General features: G+C 57.1%; 1 protein-coding gene across 1 annotated transcript in view; it reads right to left on the bottom strand.

The window, feature by feature from the left end:
* AJAP1 (adherens junctions associated protein 1) overlaps window positions 1-13276 on the bottom strand; it is a 113921-nt gene that overhangs the window by 49445 nt on the left and 51200 nt on the right. Inside the window, exon 2 of the mRNA XM_057709774.1 lies at window positions 11108-11925. Within this exon, the coding sequence (XP_057565757.1) occupies window positions 11108-11925 (818 nt within the window). The remainder of the gene's footprint in view (window positions 1-11107; window positions 11926-13276) is intronic.

The raw sequence follows: 13276 nt of genomic DNA, 5'->3' as shown, positions 1-13276 counted from the left end.
AGTTTTCATTGTCTGCTGGACCGTTCACCCTGGCAGGCAGTGTGTCTGGACACTCCCCCACCAAAAACAGCAGAACGAGACAGCAAAGTCCTCTGTCACCTCTGTGGTCCTCCCCCTCCACTCTCCCCCCTCCCCTGCAGCCCAGACTCCGCAAAATCTCCAGCTCCACCTGCCACCTCCACTGGCTCGCCTCCTGTCTCCCTCAAATTTGTCCAGTGGGGTATCTTCTCACCAAGCCGCCAATCATCCAACCTGACACAGGACAAGGGTGACAGTCACCTCCATTCTCGTCTCCCTGGCCTCCCAGGCACTCTGACACTGGACCACATCCTCCTCCTACCGCTGCCCTCCTCTCCCCCGTCCCCATCTCCTCACTCCTTTCTCTTCCCCTTCCCCCCCACCTCCAGGCCTCCATGTGCCGCCCACCTGCTCCCCTCCTCCCCCCTCTTCCTCACGCTTCCCTGACTCTCCAGGGCCCTGTGTCCATCCCCACTTCACGCCATCCGCCATCCACACTACCTCCAGGTGATCTCAGCTGCCCACACCCAGACATCAGAGGGCTCTAGAGTCTCCACCCCTGGCCAGACCTTCCCCAGCTGCAAACTCACAAGTCCAGGAGTCCGCAGATGTCCCCACCTGCCCAGCGCATACCGCAGCTCAGCTTAAACGTGACATGGCAAAAGAGACTGACAGTCTGTCCAACCTGTGCCCGCCCATGCTGCCCCATCTCAGTCAGAGGCACCACTTTCGGCTGAAGACGCAAGTTGCTCAGACCCAGCACTTGGAGGTCTTCTAGGTTGTCCTCTCTCCTCACTTCCCCATTCGATTCCTCAGCAGGTCCGTCCACCCCAACCCTCACCTCTCTGCTGGGCTCCCTCCATCACCTGCACTCCTGTCCTCCCGCCACGCCTGTCCTCTGTGGGGCCACAGCACTCTGTCCCCCCCACTACACTCAGGATAAAGCCCAGAGCCCTCACGGCCACCTCCAAGCACCACAAGACCTCGCTCTGGCCACCACTCTGACCTTCCCGACCCCAATACCTGTGACCTGCCCCCCACAGCCCCACGGTCACTCGTCACATCACACTGTTCCCTTTGCCTCCACCTTCCATTTCCCCGTCACTTTCTCCTTCTCATCATCCGGGTCCTCGGGTGGGGGGGCCCACCTCCAGGGCCACACTCACCCACCCCACCCTGTGTGCACCCTCCTCGCACACGTCCGTACCCGGAGTTTCCTCATCTGTGTTTGTACGTGTGTGTCTGTCTGTCCACTGCCCTCAGAGGGAATAGGGACCATGTGTGTATTGTCTTCTGATGTTACTGCAGAACCTGGAACGTAGTAGGTGCTCAAGAAACACTTGGAGTGAATGATTAAGTGAGTGAATAATGACCTACTGAGGACGAGGCCAGTGGAGCTCAAGCGTTTTGGCCTCTGAGCTGTCTGTGAAGCTCGGTTTATACAAAGCATTTTATACAAAGGAAACTTCCATTTTCTCCAAGCCCCAGTGGCTCCCAGGGCCTCTGGGCAGCTCCGGCCTCGTGGAGAAGGGGCAGTGAGGCTGGAGCTAATCCCCCCACCCCAACCCCCAGGCCTGCCTTCCTCTCCCGCACGGCCAGGCCTGGGGGCTGATGAAGAATCTGCAATTCTGCCCAGCTCTGCAGGAGAAAATCCCCAGGCACTGCCAAGCCCCTCCCCCCCAGAGCTAATGACAGCTCCTCCCATAGTTGTGGGTTGAATCGCAGCCCCCCGAAGAGAAAGCCATGTCCTACTCCCTGGAGCCTGTCAATATGACCTTATTCAGAAAAAGGACCTTTGCAGATGTGACTAAGTGAAGGGTCACAAGATGAGACCCACCTGGATCATCAGGGCGGACCCTAAATCCAATGACAGATGTCCCTGTAAGGAGGGACACAGGCACAGAGAGCATAAGCCACACGAGGCCAAGACTGCAGGGATGCAGCCACAGGCCAAGGACACCGGAGCCCCCGGCGGCTGGCAAAGGCAGGAAGGATGCTCCCCTAGAGCCTCGGGAGGGAGCACAGCCCTGCCCACACCTTCGTTTTGGTCCTCTGGCCTCCGGAACTGGGAGAGAGTGAACCTCTGTTGTTTTAAGCCCCTCAGTTTGGGGTGTTTTGTTGCTGCAGCCCCAGGACTCACACACAGGAGAAAGCCGGCCCTTCTGTGAGTGGCGAGGGCGAGGCCGGACTCACCGGGTGCACGGCTGCCTCTGGAATGTCTAGGACTGCAGCCGGATGCTCCGGCATCAGCCGAGTAAGGCCGCGACACTACCTGCCCTGCAGAGCGGGGGCAGACGTGCTCCCCGACTGCCCTCTGTCCTGTGTGACGCGAACGCCCTGCCGCACATTCAGGCTCTAAACGCTCTGAGCCTGGAGAGCCTCCTCGGCTCTGTGCAGACCCAGTGTGGTCTGCGTGATTTTAAGGAGCACCGAGGTTTCCCAGACCGCAGCCGCCAAGCGCATCCAAAGGAAGCTGTATTATTTTTGTCCCCAAGGTTACAGAGAGCTGTTCACCATTTCAGAAAGTCACCTGCCCTCAAGGCCCAGATGACACAGGTGTCTCAGCTCCAGTGTTGGCATCAAGTTCCTGGTGATGCCCCAGGGGTGAGGGTGGGGCGAGCCTTTGAGCACCTCCTTACACCTCCCAGTGAAGACGTGCACAGACCAGCCTTTATCGTAAGTAACCTTCCTTCGTGTTCCTTTTAGTCACAGTCAGGGCACCGCATGAGGGTTTAGAACCACTGGTTTCGGCAGGCTATGTTTCCTATGAAAGTGAGTTAAGGGAGCATTAGCAGATGCATGTTAGGTACTCGGGCCCTGCGTCTGGGTGGGTCAGGGGGCCTGCCCTAAAGCCCCAGCCTTTCCTTCTTCTGCCCCCTCCCCGGCAGCCTCCGCCCAGCCCAGCTTTCTCCAGCTGCCTCTGTCCCCTGGGGTGGTTCCTCCTGCCCCATCTCCACGCAGGACACCAAAGTCCTCCTTCGAGTGGAGGTAGGGATAGAAGGGGACCCACGTGTGCGTCCCTCTGGGGCTCTGCCCTCGGCCTCAGGACACATCTCTGGAGTCCTGGCCGGAGCCCAAGCTGCTGGCCTTTCCCGGGTAGCGTGGGAAATCACACCGTGTGTGCATCTGAACCTTCCACCCACCCTGGCCTGGGCTCTGCTGGTGGAGAGCCCCCCTCTCCCCACTGGAGCTTCTTGAAGGCCCAAGAGGACAAGGAAGGTTCTTTCACTACTGGACCTCACACATGGGCCCAGAATGTCCAAGTGGATAAGGCAATCAGCTTCCTCCTGGACCTAGGGCCCCCACTCAGGATGTCCTGAAGCTACAGGCAACAGTGGCATGTGGTGGGGAGGGCCCCCCCGGAGTCATGGAAAGGACCCCGACCCAGGGGTGAGGAGAGCTGGGTCCAGGCCCACCTGCCCGCCCCTACTCTGGATGGGATGACTGAGCCTCCGTCAGCATCAGCACCACCCCTGCCCCAGGGGTGACTTTTGAGAACAAGGAGATGGGAGCTGAGCTTGGAGAAAGGAAAGTACAACATTCCCTGGGCTCTTATTGAGGGAGGGTTGTGTTCGGGGTGGGGCAGGGGACTGGAGAGAAGCAGGCTGTCCTCCTGCAGAGGACGCGCTAGCTCACGACCTCCCCCAGGTCCGATGCCCCCCAAACCACACACGGGGCTGCTGACGTGGCTCACTGGGGGTTCCGCTGGGTTTCCAGGGCTAGGTCTGGCCACCAAAAGCCTTCCAGGGCAGAGAAAGCTCACAGAAGAACTAGAACAGTGCTGGCCGGGCACCTGCATGTCCTCATCTCAAAATCTTCGGGGAGCGTTTGAAGGACACACAATAAGTAGCACTTTCCCAGCACTGGCACCGTTCCATCCCCCAAGGCAGCCACACAGGGAGGTGACAGCATCACATCAGCGCTGCCCCCGGCACTGCTGTGAGCTCAGTGCTCCCCCGGGGGGGCAGGGGGACAACACAGTCAAGTCTCAAGACGGCCTTGCGAGATGGAAAGCATTGCCCAGTCCTGCAGGCAGGGAAGCCGGGACTCCCCGAGGTCACGTGCACAGTCGAGGACACGCCACTGGCTCACGGGTGAGCGGCCAGGGCCTGGGGCAGGTCCGGTCAAGGAAGGGGCTCTCCCGGTCGGCCCCATCTTCATCCCCCACATGGCTCCCCAGACAGACTCGGCATCCCTGCTGCTGAAGGAAACTTCTGGAAAGGGAAGCTTCCTCCTCGACTAACGCCGATCATCACCCCCTAACAATGGACTTCAGGGCAGGGAGTCGCTGAACCACATCAGAAGCAAAGACCTGAGGCCGGTCTCCCCGTCTGACCACGTGGCACGTCCATCACCCCACAGTTGGGGCTGAGCCTCCGGAACTGGGCAGGGAGCTCTGGGGGGCCCTGAGCTTCGCTGGGAACCTACCTGCTGCAGAGGTGAGGGCACTGCTTCTTCCCCCAGGTGTACTCAAGTGGGCCCTTTCACGTGAGTCATCACTGGACCCCAGGACCACACCTGGGCTGGAGGCGGCGGGGGGAAAGGAGGGGCGACGTCTCACCCCAAAGGCAGCTCTGAACCCCAGTCCTCGGCACCCGCACCAGAGCTTGCCTGCGCCCGGGAGCTGCTGGGCCCGCTGCCTGCCGCCCCCCCACCCCCCTGCTGGCAGGCTGTTGATGCTGTAAGTGGGGGGGTCAACAGCTCTCCAGGGCCCTCCTCTCACTGATGACAAAATGGGAGGGAAGCAGCACCAAGGCCGCCTGGCGCTCGGCAGAAGGACACACGCCTCTCATGTTGCTGTGGCAGGCCTCAGCTGGACCAGGGGCCCCAAGGGTTTTCTCTCCCAGCTCCCGTTCTAGAGGCGAGAAGATAGCCCCGGGGTCCCCCCACCATCCCACCCTGGCTCCCTCTACCAGGCAGGCCTCTGGGCTTCCAGCAGCACTGGCTTCCCTGCCCCCTGCCCCTGTTCACCCTCCCCATCCGTCAGGACTCTCCTTATTCACCCCTCCTCCCCGATCAGTGTTTCCAGAATTACAACTGAGCTATTGCCTACGTGCTGTTTGTGACATTTCCTCTCACGTCCTTAACTGTCATCTGTCCCTTTCATGCCCTTCCCTGTCTGGCTTTCCCAAAGAGGTTTTTTAAACTCCTTGCAAAGAGGACACGGGGATGGGTTTTCCATCCTCTGGCTCCTCTCCGCCCTGAGGCGTGGCATTTGATGTCAACTAAGGAGTTGGTTTGCTGCACAATTGATCAGAAGCCAGAAACTGCGAGACCAGTTCTTTTAACAAAGTCAAATAGAAACTCTAAAAATGACGTTCTTTCTAATACTTAATCATAATGCTTAGAATCATTCCCCTGTGAGGGGGTGAAACCATAAATTCAATCCACCATATATCAGACGGATCTGTGCGTGCAGTTCCCGTGGAGGGGAGGGGCATCCTGCGGGGTGTCTCCTGCAGCCCCCCAAGCCCTGGATCCCCGGCAGCCCCGCTGGCACCCACCCTTAGAGGACACTGGTTTCCAGGTAGAGGAGGCATCAATTCAGGCCTCTGCCTGCAGCTCCCGAGGGCTTGGGGAGGACAACAGCCTGGGAGGCCTGGAGGGCATCGGCTCCCAAGTAGAAAGCGCAGGAGGATGGACGGCCACCATGGTTGCCCAAGAATTAAAGAACCTTCTGATTCCAACGTGCTCTTAGAAGAGGAATGAGGCCCTGGGGGAACAAAGAGCTCAAGAAGCATTAAATGCAATGAGTTGGAGCAGGAAGCATGTGAAGGGAATGAAAGGAAACTGGTGATGGAGCCAGCTCCAGGAGAATCCAAGGCCGGCTTTAATGAGTCAGATCTCATTTATCCACTTGGTGTGAACACAGCTTTGCTCAGCAAAAGCAGGGGAGTGCTCGGGAGGCTGCATGGGTCCCAGAGCCGTCAGCACACACACGATCCCACCTGTGGCCAGGACGGATCACCCTCCGGAACCACAGCCGGCAGGACGTGCCACACTGCATCCATCCGGGAAGCCCCGGTGAAGGCCCCAAAGATCAGCCTCGCCGTCTACAGAGTTTAGGATGTTTAGGAAAGCTCCACATGCTCATTTGTTCGTTGATGCTCTTATCCCAATTAAGCCACTCAAAACTTTTGAAGTTCATGAGTCATTTGCTTCAAATATCTTTAAATTAAGGACAGATTCATTTCCCTGGTAGCAAACACCCAGCAAGTTAATTAAAAGGGGTTCAGCATTTAAACCGCCATCGTGGCTTTAAACAGAAGGAGAGGAGCACGTCTCTCTCTGTTACATCTGCTTTCTGCTCCCTTCTCCTCCGATCCTGGCACTTAGAAACTACTCCATCATCATGGGACTTGATCCCAAGGTCTCCCTCCTCCCGGTTCAGGTCAGTTGACCGTCAGGGCAAGAGCAGATGAAACCAGCCCGTCCCACCAAGAGAACACTGAAGGTCCCCTGGTGACAAGGACAAAGCAACCTGGAAATCATCCTTGGAAACGCATGAGTGGATTCCAATGTAAAAATTACCAGGCAGAACTGGGAGGACATCTGAGCCATCGCATGCTTGAGCTGCTGGATGTCACAAATCCGTGATTGATCCAAATGGGGACAAATCTTGAGTGACAATGGGGACCTTGGGCAGCGCACTTTTGCAGAGTTGTGAACACGGCTGGTGGGGAAAGCATCAGATGTATCTCTGCAGGCAGGGACCAGGGGCCAGGGGCCAGAAGGCAGGGTTGAGGACCATCAGGTTCAGGAAATCTTTACTGAGCACAGACTGCAGGCCAAGCGCCCAAGAGATCCCACAATGGGCAAATGCGAGGCCTGAAACCAGCTGGCTTAAAATCCCCACAGCTCCCTTTACGAGCTTTAAGATTAGAGCCTGGGAAATTACTTCCCGTTTTTTTCCCGGGAGACCCTGTGATTCCAGACTCAGAACATGACCAACATGAGAGCTGTCACAGGAGGAAAGCACTTCGCTGTGGGGAGCCCCCTTCTCCCGACCTCAGGCGAACTGCTGACTGTCTGACACTCAGCCTCTGCCAGCAGCGCGTGAGGCTGGAGCTCAACACCTCGGTGAACCTGAGCCAGGTGATTTTCCATCCCAAGCAGTTCCTGGCTAAGCCTCATCTACACTTCTGCTCAGAGCACCAAGGTCAGGGATGAGAGCGTGGGACCTCATCAAATGACCTCACCATGGAGCAGCAAGCCAATGACAGCAAATCATCACAAGGATAATAATCATCATTATTGTAACCATCACCACCATCACCAGTACCACGAGCACCATCAACTCCATCATCATAATTACTGACATCTCCATCATCTCCATCACCACCATCACCACCACCATCACCACCATCACCACCATCACCACCACCATCAACACCATCACCACCACCATTACTACCACCATCACCACCATCACCATCATCACCATCACCATCATCACCGCCATCATCCACCATCATCACCACCATCATCACCATCACCACCATCACCCACCATCATCACCATCATCACCACCATCACCACCATTACTACCACCATCACCACCACCACCATCATCACCACCACCACCATCACCCACCATCATCACCACCATCACCACCATCACCACCATCATCACCATCACCCACCATCATCACCACCATCACCCACCATCACCACCACCATCACCAGCATCACCACCATCATCATCACCACCACCACCATCACCACCACCATCACCCACCATCACCACCACCATCACCACCACCATCATCACCACCATCACCACCATCATCACCACCACCATCACCACCATCACCACCACCACCACCATCACCCATGATCACCACCACCATCACCACCATCATCACCACCATCACCACCACCACCATCATCACCAACATCACCAGCATCACCATCATCATTATCATATTAACAGCAGCAAACACATCCTGAGGAGCCGTTATGTGCCAGGCACTGAGCACCTGGCCTGTACTATGTCACTTCATCTTTACAACATGATGAGATGGTTAATTCTGTAATTCCCACTGGGGTACACAAAGAAGAAGCAAGCTGTCCAAGTTTGCACAGCTAATACAAATGAAACCAGGAATTGGCAGGCAGGCTGTGGCCCTCTTAACCACCACACAAAAACTAGGAGAGATTTCCCAACCAACGTACGTGGAGCATGATTCCTGCAAGAGGGGCCCTTAGACAATTCCAGCAGCTCTTCCATATAATGTTAGCTCCTGACAGAGTTCAGAGTGCCCCAAACCATCAGCCACCTGCCCTTTCTACAGCCACCAATGCCTGTGCTATGGACAGACAGGAATGTTTAGACATTCCCCTTCTAAACACGTCTCTACAGAAGCAAAAATAAAACAGCTCCCAGATCTGATTCCAAACACACTTCTTTGGACAATAGAACTGACATCGAATTCTTCATATCACTTCTTAAAGCCTTAATTCCAGACTTTGGAGTGCCCCGCCCCCCTCCCCCCACAGCTGTGAGTGGGCAAATATGGGCTTGTTTGCCCTTGACACCTGTAACCCTCTCCATGGAGTCACTCTTGCTGGGTATAAAAACAACCAGCATGGATGGAGGATTCTTAGTTGCCAGGCACCGCATTGCATACTCAGGGTTGATTTACTGAGGCCTCACAGCAACCATGTAGGAGAGATATTTCTAAGCTTTAATAAATGAAGAAAATGTAACCAAGAGAGACAAGAACTTTCCCAGAGTCACCTAGCTACGTGCAGCAGAGTCCAGATTCACACACAGATCTGCAGCCTGGAAGCATGTACCGCTCACCGCGGTGACCACACCCCCCAGACCACAGCTCTGGGATCCCCAAGACCACCCTTGCTGCCTTAAATCCTGTTGGAGAAGTGTGAGTATCGCTCATACTCCAATGAGTCAGAGGGCTTAGGTATGCATCTGATGACTAAGGGGATTTGCAGGACCCCTGCCTGGGCTCTCAACGCCCCCGGGATTGGGTCACTTATGTAGGACCCGCTGAACTTTGATGAACTGGTAAGGGGAATCACCCCAGCATTTCCTCTCTTTCTTCACCTTGAACTTGAAGCTGAGGACCTCTGGCTGCCCTCTCTGAGCATCCAGCATCACTTCCCAGAATGAACATTTCTCTGCATTAGAAGCAAACACACATATTTTCCCCCTTTTAAATTTGTTGTGCTAAACAAATTAATCTAGCACCAGATTATATTATGAAGAACCATAAATCTTTTCCAAGATTAGCATCTGTCAAGTTGGATTAGCAATATCCAATGTACTGTGAATTAATTTGCTAAGCCTTATAATGCAGTCCCGGGCGTTTAACTTTAGTAATAGCAAATGTAATTTGGAAGAAATGGGAACTCGTTTTCTCATCCATGTCTATATAGTAAGTGACGTAGGCAGGGGAGATGACAATAAGTAAATGCACCACTAAATTCTATTATGATGACGGCCTGCCAGTTTATTGAGGTAAAAACGAATGCTTTGTAAACTGCTCTTGGGCGCCAGGCATGAAGAGGATGAAAGTCAGGCTCTGAGTGTCTGTAGATTCCAGAAGGGGGTCTACGTGGGAGACAGCCGAGGCACAGCCCTGCAGACCCTCTCTCGTGATGCTTCCAAGCTCACAGCCTCCATCCCGGTCCCTGGTCCCTGGTCCCCGGCCCCCAGCATTGAGATGGAGCTTGGCTTTGCCTCCATAGATGTGTTGCTCTCTAGGGAAGAATCGCTCAGAATAAAAACTGCAGTTCTCTTGTCCAGGTGAAGGAAGGAAGTAGGTCATGGAACAAAAGCCACCCACTCCATGGAAACCTGTCCAACTACTGACCATAGCCTGCCTGCTGGCTGGGATGCAAAATCTGGTGCGCACACAGAGTGCAAGTGACAGCGTGGCAACCTGGCTGCAGAGGGACCCTGAGGAGCAGTTCTCTTTGTCCTCTGGGTTCTGAAGAGGACCCGCATCAGGTCCAAACCCTGAGGAAGTGGAGAAGCAAGCCGAGGAAGGAGGAGGCTGCATGGTGACCCCTCCCCTCTGTGCTCATGCCCTGGAACTTCCATCCTGTTTTGCAAGTCAGCGAATATGGCTGCTAGTCTAGGATGTACTTGCACGGATCCAATCTGTAAACCTGGGAGTCACAGTGGGGCTTGGGGCCATGGCCCATTCACAGAAGCCAAGGCTGCTGGCAGCGAGTAGGAGCACAGGGGTCCAGGATTCTGGGCTGTCCCTTGGCCAGCCTGAAGCCAGGTATATGCAGAGGGGCTACCAGTGAAACGACAAGCTTTGGCCTGGCAGATTTGCAAGAGCTACTTCTTTCGAAGCAATTGCAGGAGTTACAGGAGAAAGAAAAACAAAGCAACGATGCAGTATGATATTTCAAAGCCAAGGAATGCTAACTGTCTACACGTACCTAGAATGACACAGGCAGAAGAACCAAAGCCCTTTGTCTGCTCTCCATCCTCCAGACACCTCCTAACCCATCTTCGGGAACAAGACATTCCCCAGCCTGAGTCAGTTTGCAAAGCACAGGAAGCTCCTCCTGACGCCTGGCCTCAGGCTCTGCTGCTGTTTAAGGTAATTCCTATTTCTGGGCCGGTCTGGCAGTCGCCCCTCCGTAGGGCCACACTCTTGATGTTTTCTGAAGACGCCACATACCCTGCCTCCGTCAGCAGATGTGCCCACATCTGACTCCGGGCGGGCCCAGGAGCTGAAGTTCTGCCACTCGGGAAGATGCCACTCTGTGTCTGATGGGGCTCAGACACCCCTACGCAGGCAGGGCGGGTACAGTGCCCACCTCTGGGCCACCTCCAAGGAGAGACCCTCTCCCTTCTCCCTTCCATCGGCTGGAAGGGCTTGGCCCGCCTTGTAGAGCACAACCCAGATTTGCCAGGATATATACATGTGCAAGTTCACGGACACACAGCGCCCCATCTCTCCCGGAGGGGCCCTGGCTTTAGGCTCCCCTCTGGGAAATGGAGAGTCCCACAGAGTAACATCACCCGGGCACGGCTCAGCATCCCTAAGCCACACCCCCCCAAAGCATCCCCCCAACCGAACCCCAACCAGAAAAGAGGTGGGCATACCTGAGGTCTCCCCCAGAACCCGCGGGGGCTTGCTGTCTTTGCCACTGTCTCTGCTGGGACTGGTGGAAGGCTCCGTTGTGCTTACCCCAACTGGTTTTCTACTCCTGGGGTCCAGGGGCTCAGTGACCCCCTGAGTCTGCAGCGTCACGGAGGTGGCCGTGGTGGCTGTGGCGGTGGTGGTGGCGGTGGCCACAGTAGTCTTCCGTGTTTGGAAGATGGAGACCGTGGTGGGGCCGTAAATGCCCGGAAACGTGTTGGATTCCAGGGCCTCCTCCTCCCCTGTGGGTCCCCAGGCAATGAACTCCGTCTCCGTGGTGGGCCTGCTGCCTCGGAAGTCAAAGCTGTTGAAAGCGGGTCCCTGCAGGTGCCTCTTCCCCCGCCGCAGGAGGGCCTGCTGGTCTGCGGGGGCTCCGCTGCCCCCCGCGGAAGAGGAGGAGGGGGAGGAGGAGCCCAGGGCAGGGCCGGATTTGGCAGCAGCTGGGGGCTTAGCCAGCCCCGCCTTGGGCCCCAGGGCGGCCACCTGGTCCCTGGGTCTGTGTGCCCGTCGGGCCCGGGGGCTCGGCATCTGCCCGTGACCGTGACCGCGCTCCACGCGGGGCGGCCGGGGGCTCCACACGGGCGCCGGGACCCGGGCGGGCTGTCCGCTCTTAAAACTCCACAATCGGGGCGGCCGGTGGGGCGGCCGGGGCAGCAGTCGGAACTCGGGGCCCGGGCCCAGGGACTCACACGCGGGCAGATCCAGGGCGAGCTGAAACATGGCTATGAGGATCCAAGCATGGCTTCCTAGGGAGCAGCCGGGCCAGCGGAGGAACATGGAACTGCGTGGGAGAGAGAGAAGAGCATCAGTGCGGCGCCTCCGCCCGGGGGGCTCCCTCCACCCGCCACCGGGACTGGGAAACGCTCTTCCTGTAACCAGCGCTAATCCCAGCTTCAAAAGGGGAACGGCACCCTTCATTAGTTCCCTGCAAAGGCCGACTCGAGTGCGGTCTGTTAGCACCCTGGAAGGACAGGCCCAGCCGCACGCGCTCAGGACCCGGCTTCACCTCCAAGGAGCCTGCCCCTCGCGTGGCCAGCTGCCGACAGAGTCTACTTACAGGAAGGAAACCGCGTCTCCAAAGCCCCCATCTGTCAGCGAAAGAGGTGACCCCACGGGCCACCCGCCCCTGCTTTGCTTTGACCCAGAATAAAACAGAGGCACCAAGAGGGCACCAGGGAGGGAACGGCAGGTCCTGAACGCGGTCCGCGCCCTGGCTCCAAGGGCCGGCACTTCCCTCCGGGTCACAGAAGTTCCCGGCCCGAGGTGGGTGATGCTAAGCCTGCAGCCGCCGGTCCTGAGGTTTGCAGGGACAGGGGTTTCAGCCTGTGGGCTTCACGTGGGGCACAGAGTCCCAGCATCTACTGCTCCGGGTGGGTCCTGTGTGTCGACCCCACCCTCTCCCCCCACTGGTATCTCAGTCGAATGTGCCTATTTGAAAGCAGGCTCGTGGGCTCGAACACCGTTGCACACACACGGGGAAGCTGCTGACTGTGCCTCCCTGCATCTCGCTCAGGAAACAGAGACGTGCTGCTGGGAAGCCCAAAGTCCATCAGGGTGCCACCTCTGCCCAAGCGCGTGCTGTGCTGACATTTACCTCCTGCGCAGGTGCCCTTGGAAGCCCTGTCGTCGGCCTTCTCAGCATGGGGAGCCTGGTGAGGGCGGAGGGGCTGAGCACGCGCTGGGCCCCGGGAGGAGGGAGCCAGGTGGCTCCAGCGGCAGGTTGGGGATGTGGCCGCGCAGAGGGTGGGGGGACCCGGCGCACACGCTGTCCCACCGGCTTAGATAACTGAGGGCTGCGGACAGGCGCCCTTCAAAGTCCGAGCTCATCACCAAGGTCACGTCTGAGCCAGAACTGCGGGAGCGTCGTGGGTGGGGGTGGATGAGCACACTCGGAGCGCTGAGTCGCCAGCCCGAAACCCTGCTCGGAACCGGGCCTGTGGAAGTGGAGTCTGGCAGGTTTTCTTTGAGGGGTGTCACGTGAACAAAAGGGACTAAATCAGTCCGTGTATGAGTGAGTGAGTGTGTCCACGTGCCTGGGGCTGACCTTTCCCTCACGGACACTAGCAACGCGCTGTGCCCCGGCCGTCAGCAGGTCGAAAGGGAGACACTTGTATTAATCAGCACTCATTGCC

This window comes from Hippopotamus amphibius, chromosome 1 (genome assembly GCF_030028045.1).
Source record: "Hippopotamus amphibius kiboko isolate mHipAmp2 chromosome 1, mHipAmp2.hap2, whole genome shotgun sequence".
NCBI lineage: Eukaryota > Metazoa > Chordata > Mammalia > Artiodactyla > Hippopotamidae > Hippopotamus > Hippopotamus amphibius.
This window is presented reverse-complemented; position numbering and strand designations above follow the sequence as displayed.